Genomic DNA, 19608 nt, shown 5'->3' on the forward strand with positions numbered 1-19608 from the left:
GAATCTAGAAGTTCAGGTATGACACTGCTACAACAACCATAATAAAAAGGAAGTGTACTGTACATCATTGGCAAGGAATGATGTTCATTTTTATTTTAAAAGTAAAGCAAGCAAAACTGTTTGGCGTAATGTGTGAATCTGCCTTCTCTCACATTAACTTAATTTTACAATGTACATGTACAGTAGATAGCAAGGCATCATGGTAGTGCAGTGGTTAGCACTGCTGCCTCACAGCACTGGGGCTGTGGGTTCAGTTCCTGGGGCAGTTTGTATGTTCTACCCCTATTTGTATGGGTTTCCTCTAAGTGCTCTGGTTTTCTCCCACAGTCCAAAGACACTGGTAGCTTATGCACAAATTCGCCCTGGTGTGTGTTTGCACGTCTGTGTCTGCGTGAGGCCAGCGATGGACAGGAGTTCCGTCAAGGGTGTATCCTGCCTTTGCTCATCGTGTGCCAGGATGGGCTCCAGCTCCCCCATGATCCCGTATTGGCACTGGATTAAGCAGTTAGAAAATGGATGGATGGACGGATGTAAGTAAAAATTCCTGCCCAGACTTCCTGCTTTAAGTTACATGGCTGAATCAAATTCACTGAACCTCTTTGTTCTCCTTTATTCTCCTTTGCTTCATATCCCAGCACCTTTTCTATCTCCTTCACACGGAAAGAAGGCTCATCATCTGAAACTTGTTCTTTAGGTCTATCTTTCGGTATGAAATCAAACATTCTTTGTTGCATTGCAGTCTGAGACAGCTCACCTCTTGAATCTCTATAACAGTGCTGCCTGCTAAGGACTTGGAATTGTCCGTCAGAATGATCCGTGCTCTCTCAATGATTGTGAAATACAGCTCTGCACTCAGTTGGTGTGACAGCTAAAGTAAATTCCAATGCTCCAGTCTGTCTAATAAACTCAATCTCAGATGTAAAACACTGTACATTACAAACGAAAAGTGTCAGCCTCCTTTGGAAGAAGGATTTTATGACCTTACAGTAAGTGGCAGGTTTAGAAATGGTGCTTTTCTCTGAATATTAGGATAAAGTCTGAGAAAAACCCCGTGGACTGAAGCATTCTTGCCAATGACACAGGGGGAGATTAAAGTTGCCCTTTAAGCACCTTCATAAGCAACGTTTAAAACCTTTAGGACTAAAATGTGAAAGACTTGTCGTCGGATGTATAACTGCACTGTAAAAGCGGGAAAGGCACTTTTTTCATAATGAACAAACATTCAAGTACTTGACCCTTGAAACATATCATATGACCCTAATCTAAGCAAAATGATAATCTTGTTGGTCTCATGGTGTTTATAAAAATTAGGAAAAAATAAACCCACTATTTGTTTTATTTTGTTAAAACGTTTGTTAATTGTGCATTGTTTTCCAAGCTGAGTTTTAAATCTTCATAATTTAAGTTTTGATGGTATTTCCAGCAGGGCCACCATGTCGTTTCAGGGTGTCACTGGAGGGCAAGGACCTGCCACCAACCGGTCGCTATCCACGTGTTAATAAGGAGATCACACCGTGAATCTGACAAAACCCCTGATATTATGTTATCCAAGTTGTGTAAATTATTTCCACTGGACACCATCATAAACTGTTCTCACTCAAATTAAAAGCATTACCGTGAACAAACTCTGGTTAACCGTAACTGCTTGAAATAACAGAATTAAAAACCTGCCAATTCCAATTAACGAGGTTAAAGTTAGACCTTTGAGAAACAGCTGTGTCATAGGAATTCAGAAATGCTGAATGCCATCTGTTAGCTGGACTATGAGGGTCAAGGGTATATTTTGCGTTGTGCCCAATTTGTGCTCCAACTTCCCCAGCGGCACTATACTGGATAAAGTACTTTAGAAAATGGGTGGTAGATAGCAAACTATTTCAAGATCGTTGAAATAAAGGTACTGTATACATATGTTTTTTTAAGGATTAGAAAATATCTATAAGTACAAAAGTACCCTTGTATACCTTTATAAAACTACAGGCTAGATGTAGCCTGGAATGTTTTTCATTACATAGAAGTGGCTGTCAACAAAGAAATTGTTGGCCACCCCTGGGTTAAGGGAATACTGTTTGTAAAAATTGTTTTCTTACTGAATAAGCTGTAGTTTGGCATACTGTAAGTATCTTCATATATGGTAAAATAAAATAAAAAAGATATTCATAAGAAGGTGCCATAATTCTGTCAAAGTAGACAGGCCAGCACTGCCCATCTAGTTATTGAACATATTGTAATGTAAAATATTACAGCTATATATAGTCAGGTTACAACTTACACTGTAATATACAGTAGATCTAACATATGGAATAAATAGAAATAAATCAAATCTTTCCAGACTAACCACACGATTATTAAATTACACATTTTTTATTGCTGTTGTTCTGGTTTTGCATGCGGGGAACAAACAAATCCTTTTATTCTGCTTATGCGAAGACCAATGTTTTTAGAAATGGAATTTACTCATGCCTAAAACACAATCAATCAAATCTGTTTTCACAAAGCAGCACAGTGTCCCATTACTTTTTTAAACATCCAGCTGCTTGTTATTCAAATTGCTTCAGTAACTTAATAGGCTGGTCTGTTTCCAGTTTGGATTGCAAAATCAAATTATAAACAATCTGTCACTGGCAAAGAAGCCATGAAGTCTGCAACAATTTTGTTTCGTGACAGTCGTTTTACAAACTGTTGCTTTTTAACTAGTTCAGCATCACAATGCGCTGGGCAGGACCCTACTGTATGCAGATGTATAATCCTGAAGTAGTGAAACGGACACGGGGAGGAGATGACTAGGAACTGGGAAGGTTGACAAACAGGGGGGCGTGACGACTGAGCACTGGTGCCCGGGAGGGACGTGGCCCAGGTGTACAAGTCCAAGGGAGTCCAAAGGGAAATCCAGGGTGTAGTCCAGAGCCAGGTAATCCAAACGAGACAAGACAAGACAAGGTTTATGTAACGAACAGTTCTTTCCGGACCCTATGCGGACGACACAATCCGAAGAAGTGGGGAAACACTGGGAAAACGTCATGCAGGAATACGGGGCTGAAAACAGGGGGGCGTGTCCAAAGTGCGCTGGTGCATGGGGAAGGTGTGGCCGAGGCAAACAATCCAAGAGAGTAATCCTTAGAGGGTATCAAAAAACACAAGAGTAAGTCCAAAGCCAGGAGATCCATCAAAACAAGGAATTAAAAACCATGAACCGGGTCCTAACCGGCGGACTAGGAACAGGAACAGGAACAGGAACAGGAACAGGAACAGGAACAGGAACAGGAACAGGAACAGGAACAGGAACAGGAACAGAGGTTAAACCATTTACGGGACCAGGCGCTTCAGGTCCCGGACTCGCATGGTGCGGAAACCAGATGCAGAGCCAGGATGAGCGTCAGCGCCTGGCTTTTAAGGTGGGCTGGGAATAGGGATCAGGTGCACAGAATTAAATCTAAAGTGAAAGGGCTGGAGCACCCTTAAGGAGGGGGGACTATAATCGTGACAGTTTAAAAACCAGAACGGGATCCGGTGCAGAGACAGGGAATAAAAATGGGTTAACAGGGCCAGGCACTCCGAGCCCCGGACCCAGATGGTCAGGACGCCGTGGTGAAGCCTATGCCGTCGGGTCACTCCAGGCCCCGCTGCTAGGCGGGCTTCCGGGTGTCCATCTTCCACTGCTGAGCCCAGAATAGTAAGAGCGTCTGGCTCAAATAAGGAGGGGAAAGATAGGAGGCAGGTGCACAAAATCAACAACAAAGTGAAAGAGCCGGAGCGCCCTTAAGAGGAGGGATTACGATCGTGACAGTTCAGGACCCCCACACAATGAGCATTTTATGTTTCGTGTATTTTATAAAAACATTCTGGCTTTCAGAAGAGCCTTAAAATAAAATGTAACACAATGCTCCTCACACATACAGTAGCATCCCTGAGTGTTTTTATAATGATAATATAGCAGGATCAACAAATTTATACAAGAGTTTTTGAACAGTTAACTTAAATCTAGGGCTTAAATGACACGCCCCTACCAGGAAGGATGTTTTGGACCTCAGGGACATAACAGCAGAAAACTCTAGAGCTGCAGATTTACTAAGCTCTTCCAACATTCTTCTGTGGCGAGCTAGATTTAGCAGGAAACGTGGGATAGTTTAGAAATGAATTACAATACTGCATCAGACGAAGACCAGTATGAGGAGAAAGGATGAGGATTTAATGTCCATCAGCACCCTGTCTGTCATTAAGTTCTGAGAAAACGATTTGCAGAAATCAAGGCTGCAAATAAGGAAACAATGAGCTAATATGGCCCATAGCAAATATTAGAGAAGTGCACCTTGTATAGTACTTTAAACCAAGTAATTCAATAGTTTTAAACACGACTTACAAAGATGCTTTAAAGGATTTTAAACTGTTATACTATAAGAGAAATAAAAGAAAGAAAGAAATACAATAATTTACCGAATACAAATAATTTGCATATAGGGTGGTAGTATACTTGTTTTGAACTGTACTTATACAGTATACTGTGCATGCTGTATGCAAAAAGCAAAGATCTGGCACTCCAAGTCATGTTTCCATATTGTGATGAAGGTCAGAGATGGTATGATTGTTCATGGGAATCTGCCTCCGGTATTAAATTATCACAGCACCAAGGATCATGTCAAACTTTCGGAGTTTCAGGCACTGCATTGTGACACATGCCTAATGCTTCAATAAATATGATTTTGAAAAAGAAGTGATAAAATGAAAAGATGGTACTTTTATTGTATTTTAACCTTTTAATGAAATACTCTATCCTGTATGGTGTCAGACCTGCGCTTAATAACATGGATCAATTAGTACATTCCAGCGGCCACAGTTCTGCTAGACATGCGAAAATCTCATGTTCACTTTTTTGTGTTAATCAGTACTTCTGAAAAAAATTAAAAACACACCGTTTTTGGCTAAAATGGAAATATTCTGCACAGCAGTAGCAAGACCAGCCCACAGCACCCAAACAATCAGTATGGATGATTTTACAAAAACATTTAGCTGATAAATGACAAATAAAGACATACAGTAGCAGAAATGTCTTATACCATTTACAAATAACAGTTTACTACAGCAAACTAGAATTTTAAAGCAGTTTATTAAGTCATATTGTCTTGTATGGAACGAATCTGGCGGTGAATATGCACTATGAGAGCAGGCAGTGTCATGGTAATGTGTGCAGTGTACAGTAAACGTGTGGATATTGTAATTGTTGTCATGATTGTAGTCCCTCCCCCTTAAGGGCGCTCCGGCCTTTTCACTTCCGTGTTGATTTCATGCACCTGCTCCCTGTTCCTGCCTCCCTATAAGAGCCAGACGCCCACTCTGTTCCGGGCTCTGCATTGGTTCCCGTACCAAGCGAGTCCGGGATCTGGAGCGTCCGGTCCTGTTCCCCCCCTTTTCCCCCCGACCCTCTACCGGATCCCGCTCTGGTTTTTAATCCTGTTTGTCTTCGTCTAGGATGGACCGCCCGGCTTTGGACTTTTTGCCTCCTCTTGGATTTCCCATTGAACACTGTTTTGGATTGTTTGCCTCGGACTCACCCCCCTGAACACCTGTGCACCATGGACACTTTCATTCTGACTCCTGCATGCCTTTTTCCCATTGTTTTCCTCACTCATCCCCGGATTGTGTTGTCTGCATAGGGTCCGGAAAGAACGCTTTTATGTAAAAAGGCAGACAGATGTGATTCTTGTCAGTTACACTTAAGTAGAAGCAAGCATTCTCATTGATTCACATTATTTCTCTGAAGACACTGTAGCTTTAAATACATTAATGCCTCTATCTTTAGAGACTTAACCATCATTTTTACCTGTTTAATAGTCTTGAATATGAACCTTTTTGAATGAAAGTTTGCAGAAGTCCTAACGATCATTACACAGCATAAGTATTTGCAGAGTTTAGTATTTAAGTGTGTCTAAAATTCTGATCAGTTGTTTCCTGACATCCACACTTTGCATCCTTAATACCAACTAGCTGGAATGTCTGGTCAAGACAGCCCTAACTCTTTGCTTAAACAACTATTTCTGATTGTCCTAAACAATTCCTTTTTAGTTCTCAATTATGAGCGTGAAATAGTCCCCAAGGTGGACCCTATTTACTGTATGTGCCTTAGGATTTCATATATCTGGGCAAAATCTCCTCTCAGTCTCTTTCATTTAAAACTGGTTTAGTTCCCTTACCTGAGACCTGAGACCTGAGACCAGGAATTGTTCTTGTTGCTCCTCTTTGAGCTCTTTCTAAGGTTACAATATCATTTTTGTAGTATGGTGACCAAAACGAAACTTTTTTAATCGAGTTCTTACTAAGGCATTGTTAAGTTTTCCTGGATTTAAACTCCACATGTTTTGCTATAAGCCCAGGCATTTACAGAAATTTGCTTTCTTCTTGTTTCTTCACATTGCCTTGTTTAGTACATAAAGGAATTTGCAAAAACAACCAAATCCCATTCATGTATTCATTCATACTTTCCAGACTCCTGGAAGTCATCCCACCCATTTTCCTCCATTTCTGCCACCAGTAAAGTCTGGCAGTGTCATGATTTCCAAACCTATCTTCCAAACCCACAGTTTCCAATTTCACCTCTAATGGCCATGATCATGCTGATCTCTCTGTCTGCATTCTCACTGAGGGGTTTCGGAACTCCTAGTGCAGAAAAACATCCGAAATCTAAATTATCCTTAAACTAGGATCACACCTTTCCCCTTCTCTCAACAACATTTCCATGTAATCCTCTGTATTCATTTGCAGGTTTTGACTTCCCACCTCTCTTCACCTGCCTTGACTTCACATCACCTGAGTGTCGATACTACTTCTTTCCTGCTCCTGCTTCCTCTCCACTCCCATCTTTTGTTCTCCCATGCTTTATCAACTGCCAGTTTTCCTCTCTCCCTCACACCCAAAGAAGGCTCCACAGAAGTCTCTTTTCATTTCTTTTCAGCATGGAATAAACCTTTAGTTGTTCCTGCACATGCTGACACAGCTACCCAGTTGAAGTGTCAAGATTCTGGGGCACAGGCAAACTCTGGGGATGCCACACCTGTGCAATGGTGACACTTCCTATAACAGCAGTCCTCGGTCACCCTGTTCTCATTCCACTCTGGTCTGAAGCCACCTGCGCACCTGCTCAAGGTGGGCACAGGCAGACGACAAAAAGAGCATGTGCTTGTACAATAATCAGCCTTTACAAGTAAAATAAAAGCAAAACACCCTTAAGCTTTCAACAGCTTCAGGATTCCTGCCACAGGAATTAAAAATGTCTACTTCTGACAGCAAACCTGAGTAAAAATAATCTTTGGCCCCTAGTGCCGTCAAGAAACAGGTTCAAGGAGGAAAGCCAAAAATCACTGAACAGGTTAAACAATGATAAAAAGAGAACCAACCATGTTCTCGGGTTTACTAAGCTAGTTCCAGGTTAATAGTGACATAATAGTACAGTATACAGTTATGTGATTGGAGACTGGTAAGAACTGATCACCACTGAGGTCCAAACAAAAGGTCTGACACTTCACTGACATTTACTGTACCCCTACGCATCTCATCTGGAGAGTGAAGGAAGCCCGCAGACTTACTCTGAAATAGTCACTGCAGGCAGCGAGAACTGCCTTGTGGGCATGAAATTTCTGTTCCCCGGCAACCAAAGTGACATCACACAGTATTCCATCATTTCTCTGCTGGTTCAGGGCAGCGAGAACTGCATCCTGGTGAGACTTGGATAGACATAGCCTTTGACCTGTCAGCATCTCTTGAATGCTGGATGAAAAGAGAAAGAAAGAAAGGTTTACTTAAAGAGCATTTTAAATAGGTGAAGCTACAAGATGAAATAAGGAAGGTAGCAAAAATGTGTATCTCACTGACGACAGGTTAAAATACTATGTAACCCCCTGGCTTCTGTCTCTGATGTGTCCATTCTTCCCATATTTACAGACCACCTGGCTCTGACAACCCACATGCCAGATTAAGAACGAAGCTATGGAAATCTCCACACTACATGTATCACAGCTAAATCCTCCTAACTAAGGTGAAAAGAGAATGGGCATACTGAGGACTGAAACAGCAGTTTTGTCTGCTGCATTGGACATTCTTTCCAAACCCATTCATGCTGAATGAACAAATCCTCTCGTGGAAGACAATCTGCGTTTAATACAAGTATTGAGAAAAAGTAGCATTTTTACAATTTTTTGAAGAATTACGAAGAATATAAGTATAAGGCCCTAAAATAAATGTATCTTTATACTATAGCTATGTACAGACAGACGTCTTTTAATATATAGTCAAAATTGTTCATAATTTCCTATTTAATTATTACTTCAAATAATTACTCATAATTACTCCAATTATTACACACCAGGAGATTTCATGTTATATAAGATGCTGAGAAAATGATTGTCAACCACCAGTGTAATTATGGGAATTACAAAATTTTAGCACAAGAGAAAAGATATCCTTTTCTTTGATAACCAGAAAGGTTTATTCTGTTTACCAATTCAATGTTTCTTGAAATTCAATTGTTAATGAATTAGAAAAAATAATAATTAAGAATCAGTATATATGAAATAATAAGTTCAGGTGAGTAGCTGCGTAGGCTGCAACGGAACAAGTAATAGGTTTATTCCATGCCGATAAGAGAAGAAAGAAAACACAACGTTTCGGCCGTGGAGCCTTCTTCAGGTGTTGAACACCTAAAAAAGGACTGGGTTTGGCCAGCTCTGTCCAATATAATCGTCAAAAGTTTTGTGAGTTTAATTCTCAACCATGCAGATCAGTGGAAATACATCATGCCACAATCCAAAGAGATATCAGAGGACCTTTGAAAAAAGAGTAATTGATGCTCATCAGTCTGGAGAGACTTGCAAAACCATTTATAAACATTTTGGCCTTCATCCATTCATTGTCAAAAACTCTACAAACAGAAAGGGAAAATAGTCAAGACCACAGTGGCTCTATGCAGGGCTAGTTGTCCTGTCAATGTCTTGAAGAGCAACACAGAAAAAAAATCAGGAAGTCATTAAGAAATATAGAATAACTTCTAATGATCTGCAAGCTTCTCTCTCAGCAGCCAATGTCAGTGCCCGTGCCTCAGTCATCAGGAAATGTCTGAAAGGAATGGTTTTCATTGGAGGATAGCCAGAAAGAAATCATTACTCTCTAAAAAGGACATTCCTGCCTGTCTCAACCTCATCAACAAGCACCTGGATGATCCACAGGAACACTGGGAGAATGTTTTTTCTGGACAGGTGCATCAAAAGTTGAACATTTTGGCCATAATGAGAAACACTGTATGGCAAAACCTAATCACTGTCTTCCAACAGAAGAAAATCATCCTGAACATCAAGCACAGTGATAGGTATTGTATGGTTTGGAGCTGCTTTGCTGCTTCAGGACCCGAATGGCTTGTCATCAATGCAGAACTATGAATTCAGTGTTTTATCAGCAAATTCTGAAGGAGAATGTCAGGCCATTTATTTGTCAACTTTAGCTGAGCCGAAAGTAGGTCATGCAGCAAGACATTAATCCTAAACATACAACCAGATCTACAAAAAAATGTCTGAAGAAATTCTGTATTTTGGATTGGCCAAGGCAATGTCTGGACATAATAAATATCCTTTGGAATGTTATGGCAGGAACGGATGTGAGCTGCTCATGTAAGGAAACCCTTAAAAAGCACTGACATGAATTGATTCTGGAATTAATTAAGGAAAGAAAAATGGGTCAAAGTGTCTAAACAACAATGTGAGAGACTTGTAAACAGTTACAGGAAATATCTAATTGAAAGCATTGCTGCTCAAACACGTACCACCAGTTCCTGAATCTAAGGATTCACATACCTAGATACATGAGGATGATTACTGTTGAACTGATTTAATACTGTATTTCAAATTCATTTTATGCCTTTGTGATCTATAAACCCGTACATTTTAAACATATAAGAGAACATGGACCAACCTAGGGGATTCACAAACTTTTTCTCAGCATAGTATATTGTATTCAGATATCTTTTTTTCTTTTTTTCTTGCCGTTCAGTTTTATGTGAACTACAACAACGTAAAAGATATTCAAACTTTTAACAAATGTAAGATTAAAGATTTAAGCCAGTATTACATTCTGTTGGCTTACCGTGCCTGTTCAGAACCTGACAACACAGATTTTTATATAATTAGTTTCCAAAAAACGAGATACAAGTCCTCTGAAGTTACATGTTCTTTTTAAGCACAGCTGCTTTTTTATTTTATGTGACATAATTGTCTCCAGGTCAGGTGAAATGCATTTTGTAGCAGCTCATTCTGCAACATGGCCTGCATATTTCCATCTGAGCAGATTGTACTGTAAAACTGATCTAATCGCTCACAACACAAAGGTACTGCACAAAACAGCCACTGCACACAGGGGAACAAAGAGAAAAAATGTATTCACATAATGAAATAATAACAAAATTCTAACATTACATTGCATTCAAAACCACACCTTCAATTACACTACCTTATTACCGAAAAAAAATATGATCAGCTTCAAACATAAGTAATCTGGAAAACAACAGATTTGCAGATAAATAACCAAAAAGGCAAATAACTTACTGTTACCTCCTACATCTACTTATGTGCAGTGCAGCAAATCCTACAATGCATCTTTACCATTCAGGGTCACAGAAGGGAGATCTATTTGCAGCAAAACCTTCCACCTCCTATCTCACTGCCTGCTTGACTAATGGTTTAATTAGATACAAGATGAATGAGGATTACATCACTCATGCAGGTCCATGCTACAGTACCTAAGACAGATTTCAGACGGCATGTTCCTGTCTGATGTCAGCAGAGGAGGGATTCAGAATCCTTTTCGTGGACGACGTCCTTGCTTAGTGAGTATAGCAGCCTGTGAAAGAGATAGGTGAATAAATGAGCATTGTTGAAATCTCTTCATGAGAGCACAGTTACTCTTGTCTTGTTGTATATACCGCAAGCTGTTTGTTCACCAAGATACTACTGTTTTCTTTAACCTTTACAGGCTTCTGTTTTTTTTTAATTCATTAATAAAGAGTATACATCTACGTTTAGTTATTTTTTTAGAAAGATTAATGCACAGGATATCTTGTTAATCATGTATAGCTTCTAGTTATTGTTCAATCAGAATTAGCCTGGAACAGGATATCGAGCAGTATTGCAGAAGCTTATATTTATATTCTTTACAATATAACAGGTTTATTTTGTTCACACTGGCTTACCGAATTTACAACAAAGACAGTATGACTACGATCAATTACATCTGTAAATAGGCATGAGCTAGTAAATTTCAAATCACATTTCTCCGAGAGTCACCTATACCTTTGTCTAGAAAATAAAGGAGTAAAATATATTAATCCATCATAAATCATTTTAAAATAATGTAAGTGTAGTAACTATAAATTGTGTCTACTACTCAGAGCTATCGGTGTGCATACTGAATTAACACTGTAATTATTTTGGAAACTAAGATTTTTCTCAAGTACTATGTCAAACATTGCAAACAACAATGCATCTCACTCAGTGGTACCCTAAAAATAAGAAAACTATAAATGTTTCGTAAACATTATTTAATTCACTGACAAACACAAACAAATAGTGTATTAGATGTTACAATTGCAAAAACCTTTCTTTTTTATCATCTGAAATTTAAAAAACATGTTTTGGAAACTGAAAAGAATCACTTTTTGTGCATGACCATTTAGAAGTGTGAGACATTTTGCAGTTCATTTCGCACAAGCAATCTGAGAATGAGTATTTAAGTTATCCATTTGTTAGACTTTGTTTGGAACTAGAAACTTACTTACAGTACATGCTTTATTATTAAGACAGAAAATGTTTCACTGCAATATAAATCAGGGAGAACAGCTTATTGTAACACAGTGATACTCCTGACCTTTCTATAAACAAATAGGATGATATTGAACAAAAATGTTTAACTGCATCCTAATAAACAGGTTCAGAACAAAGATTGATTAATTTTGTTAGAGTATAAAAATGCAAAAATCATGAATACTTTAATGTACTGTAATTTCACACAATAACAACTGTGATGTAGGACTAGGCTTTAACTCTTTGAACTGTTTTTCACTGGTCACATTGCCAAGACTGAGAACACAGATGCACAACGGGGCAAAAGAAAATTCTTTAACCCTGTGATTAGATACACACTCAAGCCATTCCAACAGCACTGTTTCATTTATCTCAGCAAGGCCACTTTCATGGTGTTGTTTTCAGCACACAGAGGAGGGGTTATGCAACCTAGAAGTCTTAAATTCTTTGTCTATTTCCCTACGGGTTAACTAGTATCATAAAAGGCAGACTAGATACTAGACCACACCAGCTAAATAAACAACAGTGGGTGCTCTGCAGATATCAGGCATCCTTAAATATTAACAATGTTGTTCATATAACAACATGAATATTCAGTAGTCAGCATGGTATCACAACCCTGGAAATCCACATATTGTACATCCAGTGTTCCAGCCTTGTTCTTACTCTTGTGATTGGATATATTTGATTCATTCTGACATTTGTATTTTGAAAATGGGAATTACAAAGTGCTATACTATGTTAATTCACTGTATAATTTATGGGATCTGTAGAGTACAATCTACACTGTACAACTGCTAGAACATCTGGTTGTATTTTCACTACTTTTTTCTTACAAAAGGTTCACCGCTGCACTCAGTTTTAATCTGTTTAAAACTTATATACTATATCAACCACCATAAAATTACAAAGAATACCCTTCACAAACAATAAACCTTGCACTCAAGCTTATGGTTCCCTATGGTTTCTGAAAACATTTTTCAAAGTTTATTTATAGAGAAATTAAACGTATATTTATATTTATCGAGAAAATTTGATTAAAGATCCCTTGGTATTATTAAACCTGGTGTCCTGGTTATATTTCATTCTGGGCTTTAACAGTTTGACCTACTGTATTTAAATTTCAGTGTGTTAAGTTATTTCTCTTTACCACCTACTGTTGTTTGCTGTGCAGTTTGGTTTCTTGTGCAGAATGGCTGCCATACTGTATGTCACCCAGGTGGAAGGTGGTTACTTCAGTTTTAGGTGAAGTGGGTCACCTTGTATACTGTATGTATAATTTGGGATGTTACGTGTACAAATGTAAGGTGTTATTCTTATATTATCCATACATTTTCTAACTGCTTTTTCCAATTCAGAGTTGAAGGGAAGCTGGAGCCCATTGCGGCAAGTAAGGGACAACTGGGAAAGGTACATCCTGGATGGGACGTCCGTCCACCGCAGGGCACAGACACTCACACCAGGGCCAGTTTTCCCAGTAGCCAATTAACCCACTAGTATGTCTTTGGACTATAAGAGGAAACCAGAGGTGTAATATTATTACAATGCAAAATGCATCTAATACTGTATGTACTTGTAGTCAAAACATTTATAATTGCATAATCCTTAGCACGCAACACATTATGCAGTTTGCTCACCATCATGGTGGCAGTGTGATTCCAAATTGAACAATCCAGACTCCCCAGACACGTCATTGATATATACAGAAGGAATATTCTCGCACTACCTTGGCCACAATTCCTCAGGACTTATCACCACTAGGACACATTTGACACATGCTTGGCAGACATCATTGATGGCCAAAACAGAAAGCACAGATCACAACTCTCTCAAAGGAACAGCATGGCATTCCTAACAGAAGCTGCATGAAGTCATTCAAGCCATGAATCACTGCTGCCTTTCTAACTGTGGACTAACCCATTACTGATGTGATGTGAAAAATGTCTCCCCACAGGAATCCTGTGTTACCCATGTCACTGGTACTGTGCTTGTATATGGTTTAAGGCTTCAAAATACTATTTGTAATGAAGTCTACAACAAGTTAATGAGGTGGAAATATCTTTCCTCATTCTACTGACTACGAAAGGAAGAAAATAGTAGTCAGTGTGGCACTCTCACCAAGCAAAGCTGTTTTCTGCAAAATCATTGGTGCTTTGTGCCATATGAACTGTAAATAAAAAAGAACATTAGTTTACTTGTGCACACATTCTTTTGTTCCTCTGAAAGTGAAAAATAGCATCAGGACCTGATTATTATTGGTCTTAAGTATTTTATATCCCTGGAAAACACTGAAGGGTTCAACTTCAGTCTGATACATGTTATTAGTTTCTTCATTAGACAATTCCTGAACAAATTATTCAACATACTTCCTTTTCATTCCCTAAAATTAATTATTATTTTTAAAATATAGTTTAAACTAAACATTTCTCTTTACATTCCTTTTGGCTTGTGTATTTCTAAGTGAGCATCTTCATATTTATGGCTCACACTTGCAACTTTTTAATTTCATTTGTTTCTGTTTGTTCCTGTTACATGAAAATATTTTACTTTCTTCACTTTTTTCCTTAATATCCCATTACAATATTTGCAACACTGTTTCTGAGACCAATTTTCTTAATTTTCTCCATATCTGTATCAAAATTCTCTATTAGTTTTACTTCATTTTACTTAAACCTGATTATGTTCTGTAATGGACTGCTCTTCTAATGTGTAAGATGAGCTATAGGCTGTCCTTGTAGAAGTCATTACTCTCTTATAACTAGTATGCTATGTGTCCAGCCAAATTACTGTAGCAGGTAGCTGACCTACAACCTTAGTGAGGTAGCCTATGCCCCAATGTAGCACTAGCTCTAGTGGCTACAGCTCTACTGAGCTATAAAAAAGGGGCAGACTTTGAAATTCCAAAAGGTTCAAACACCTCATAAAAGGGAAATATGCACTTTCCTACAAACAGATCTACAAAGATGTTCTATACCAGATTAAATAAGTCACTGTGCTTTCTGAAATAGCTCTTAATGTTTATCCTGTTTTATGAAATCACAGCACTCTGTGTAGGATGTTTCAGAGGATTATGATTTTGTATCTTGTCAGATTCTATGCATTAAAGAGCTAATCTAGTTTTTCATCAGTTGTTTTCCAAAAAATGTGTTTTATAACATTGGAAATCTATATCCTTAAGTAATTAAAAAGGTGACAATATTAAAACTCTTGATGTTTAAGTGTGCCTGTCCACAGTGTCAGAAAACAGAAACAGCATTTTAATGAAATCTCACTAGTGCACTGTACAATTCTAATACCCATTGTTTTATTTTTGTAACCATCTTAATAATGTGATTTGATTTTATACCTCTTTAATTGGACACATTGTCCTTCTCATAAGTTACTTTCTCATCTTCAAGCTCATATCCTATGTTGTATTTATGGTTAATGGTTTTGCTAACTGCATGTAATACACTGCACTTGTGTATATTAAGTCATCTGCCAGGTGTTTGCCTAACCCAGTCTTCAGGTTTATCTTAATCTTTTTCAATTTTGATCCTTCTACCATGTTTAGTAATCCTCCTATTTTGATATTGTGTGTGAACTAGTTTACAAACTATACCAGAATCTAGATCACTGATCTCAAATCGACATTTCATACAAGATAAATCTAAAAAGAAAGAAATCAATAAAAAATGACAGTACATGATGTGGCAGTGTTCACAAGTACATGCAATATGTCACTAAGCAAAGATTTAATCATACTGTATAACTGAAAATCCCCTCAATTACAGTGAATATTAAAGTCAATAGTTTCAGCCTACTCTGTATATTTTTTACCATATTTTTGTCTTTGTTTTTTTTTCACTTTTTGGTGGCATTTAACTTGTTTAACCCTTAAAAAACATTCAGTGGAAAATTCAACTTTGCATTAAAAATATTCAACTAAAAATGTGCATACATCACTTGTAATTAAAAGAAATGGACATCATTGAAATATGGTGAATACTTTTTCAAGACAATGTACTGTACTTACAGACCTTAACTTGTTCCCACTTTCTTTTGTTCAGTAGGTGTTGTAGGTTTCCGCAGGAGACGCAGTTAACAGAAAGCCTGATATATATAAAAACGGAGTAGGGCCAAGGACAGAACTTTGAGAGGTTACCTCTCAGCAACTGTCAAATGTTACACACTGTATACGTTTTTATAAAGGATAAGAGATCACTTCGTTGGCCATATGCAATTTCTAGTATTTGGAATTTGTCTTTTCGCATACCCCAACTTGTTCTCCATGAGACACACAGACAGGGAGAGAAGCATGGGGTCAGAGTGCAGGGTCAGCCATTTTACGGCACCCCTGGAGCAGCTTGGGTTAAGGGCCTTGCTCAGGGGCCCAACAGAGTAGGATTCCCCTGCCGGCCGCAGGATACAAACTGGCAAGCTTCTAGTCACAGGCACAGATCCTTAGCCACAGAGCCACCGCAACACCCCAAAGTCTCCTGGTCACCCACTTTTCACGGCTGGCTCTATGGTCACCCCCCAGTGTCGCCTGGTCCCCCGCCGGGGAGCGGTACCCCGGGCCTCGCTCCCTCGCTGTGGGTAGGGTGGGGCATACCCCACTCCCGTGGGTCACCAGGAGCGAGCGGGGCATCCGGGCCACCACCGGACCTCACTAGGTCGGAAAGCACAACAAAAGATTGGATCGAGGGGTGACTTTCAATAGATTCCAGCGAGGTGGCTGTCTCACGACAGTTTTGTATTTCTCTGGGTGCTCTGGTTTCTTCCCACCCCCAAAGACAAGCTAGTTAGTTTCATTAGTGTCCCTCTGTGCATGATGTGCAGTATGTATGTAACTTGTGATGGACTGGTGTCCTGTCCAGAACGCAGTCCTGTCCCCTATATTTCCAGGACGGGTTCTCTGCTCCTACTATACTTAGTACAACCATCCACAGTCTTCTCTGTGTATTGTATATGTGTTTTATCCTGTGTATTTTTTATTTATTGTTGTTGTCATTCTGTACGGGGCTTTGAGAAGCCACCTTTAAAGGTGCTATATAAAATAAAGTTTATTATTATTATTATTATTATTATTATTATTATTATTATTATTATTATTATTATTATCATGGCCTTTACCGAAAACAAGCAGATGTCTGATGACAAACGGATTAATGGATGGTTATCATGTGGCTAATACGTCATTTCTTTTTATGTTGCTGTGGAACTCTGTAGCATAGACTTTATCACCCTCAGAAGGTGCTGTGGGAGACACTGAATTATGATGATGTCACAGTATTTAGAAGATTTCTACACTGTAATTATTGCCCTTTTGTTGGGAGTTACCTTCCCAAATCAAACTTTTCTCACTGTGCACTGGATAAATCTTTGTTTTGTCCAACGGGGAGGTTTAACCTTCTGTGATTTTATTATTGACCTGACCCACCCTGTGGAAATCAGTAACCTTCTGCCTGAGACATTTTGCAGTTCACTGACTCTACTGATGATGATATTGACTACATCGCTTATCTATGCAGCCTCCTTTCACACTAAGCAGATGTCAAGGTGACACCCCAAAATGTCTAAAATCTTCCAGAAGTTTTTAATAACTCCCAAATTACCACAAAGCTGCACAGTAGTACATTTACAGCATTTATTTTCAACATTTTTAAGACATGAATAAATTTGAAAATCATGTGTTGAATGCAAATTTGTTAAAAATTAATCATCAAACGTTTTGTGGTCTCAGGATTGCTATGATGCACCTTCTCTGAAGAAGCATCTTGATTTTATTTCAACTTCATGTAGCAGTTTTCATCACTGCCAAGAATCCTCTTTATCTTAATCTGAATCTCAGTCTGCTTGATTTATAGTTGCCTATACTGAGACTGGGAAGCTACATGTGTGAGCTGCTGAGGAATAATAAAGGTTATCTATCTGCAATTTCTACAGTTAACTGTGCTCCTTTTAAAATACAGAAGTATTGTCACAAGAAACACCAAAAGTCCTGAAGAACACAATGTGAATTTCTAGCAAATAGTCTTAGATTCTACAGGATAGAACAACCTCCCTTCTGTCATGCCTCTTTATAGTAATGTTAAACTGAAAATGAAATGTTTCATAATTACCTTCTGCAACTTGGATTTCCTGCACTATTCAGTGGAATAAATTACTTTCAGACATGATTCCCATATATTGTCTCCTCTGTCCACATGACAAATAATTTTAAGGTGTAGTAGTATTCAGAATGAAAAAGAAGTCTTAATCAGAAGCAAAGCTGATTTTATGGTACGAGGAGTAAGGTATTACTAAACATTTTTGTTCAAGTGTTGATCAAAGTGTTTTTGTATAAAAGAGCTGGGGGCATTTCTGAACTGAATCAAAATGTGGAGGTCAGTTCCAGTTTGGTGAAGTGTGAAATCTGTAATGAAATGGAATTCAGAACACTCTCAAAAGTCTTGAATTGGTTATTGAACTGCCCTTGTTTTGGTTCACAACTATCAATTCCACTTCAATTCACTAAACAACTCACATTTTCCGCTAAACTGTTGCTTTAATAAATCTGAGGAATAATCACAAGAGCCCAATGTTCAAAATTATAAAATTGGGGCCCTCGTCTTTAACATTTCTTCACAGTAACAAAGCCTTTCTCATCCCCATTACCTTCATTAACAGTGTGGAACATTAAAAAGAACTGGTAAGAAACAGGAAGTGAGTGACAAGTGTAAGGCCAAGAGGAACAGGAAGAATTGTCCCTCTGTGCAAGGTACTTATCTCCAGATTACAAGCAGACAGGCAGGTGTGCTGAGCCAGGGCCCAGCTTGTAGTGGAAACTAAGAATTCTTATGGGCAGGTGGACATGACTGATGACACATCAGTCTCCCGCCTCAACAGCAGGCATACCTGTAGTTCTCAGCTCTCCTGATATGCGTGAGGGGGGATTCCTGCTTACTGCACAGAGTTGGTCTTTCCATCCCGATGAGCTGGCAGATGCTACCTCTCAAGTACAGCAGGAGAGACCTGAGAGGGAGGAGGATGGTGGAGGTGGTGCATTTCAAATGGGTGTCACCGTGAAGTGCAGGAGGAGCGATGGTGGCAGCTAAATGTGCACATGGACTCTAATCTCGGCTCTTTTCCACAGCTGATTCTTTGAAGAGTGTGTGATTTGTTTAGGGAAAAAAGGGAACACTCTTTTACGTCTACTTGCCTTGGATGTTTTTACAAGCATGAGGTTCTTTTTTTTCTTCTATGGGGGATTCTGATTTTGTATTTACCACTTTTTAATGTTAGAGGCCTGCCGAATATAACTAAATGTATTTCTGTTCCTTTATACATAAAACTTTTCTCTTTGTTTTTAAAATGACAAGTTTACAATTGAATGGACCAGTAATGGTCTTTATGCAGGGGAGTACGTTCTTAAGAAGTACAGTAGCATTATTGTTGGGAAACAAGAAGACTGCAGCATAGGCAGTGCAGAGAATGGTAATTTTTACAGATCTTGATTATTTATACAGTATACTGTATGTGTACATGTAACCCTTCTCCTGGACAGGTGGGATTCAGGCATTGGGATTCATCTACATTGACTAAAGGAAGAAAGCATGGGAAACTGAAGAAACTCCGACTTTAGGAGATGTATATTTAACTACCCCTGACTTGACTATTAGCAGTGAACTGCAGTAATGCTAGGAGGATAAGATTTGTGTTTACAATTAAGAGCGAAGCTCACAGATAAATGATACCATCTGTTTATTCAGGTGCAGAGGAAATCATGTTTTTTATGGATGAGGAGAAAGGATGG

General features: G+C 38.7%; 1 protein-coding gene across 3 annotated transcripts in view; it reads right to left on the bottom strand.

Moving 5' to 3' along the window:
* klhl32 (kelch-like family member 32) overlaps nt 1–19608 on the bottom strand; it is a 78644-nt gene that overhangs the window by 54492 nt on the left and 4544 nt on the right. For 2 of the 3 annotated variants that reach the window (XM_006626275.3, XM_015355420.2), the window contains exons 2-3: nt 10772–10872; nt 7575–7755 (exon numbers count right to left, since the gene is read on the bottom strand). In XM_006626275.3, the coding sequence (XP_006626338.2) occupies nt 7575–7755; nt 10772–10794 (204 nt within the window). In that variant the 5' untranslated portion in view covers nt 10795–10872. The remainder of the gene's footprint in view (nt 1–7574; nt 7756–10771; nt 10873–19608) is intronic. The other variant, XM_015355416.2, reaches the window with a different exon arrangement.

Source organism: Lepisosteus oculatus, chromosome 2 (genome assembly GCF_040954835.1).
Source record: "Lepisosteus oculatus isolate fLepOcu1 chromosome 2, fLepOcu1.hap2, whole genome shotgun sequence".
Taxonomy (NCBI): Eukaryota; Metazoa; Chordata; class Actinopteri; order Semionotiformes; family Lepisosteidae; genus Lepisosteus; species Lepisosteus oculatus.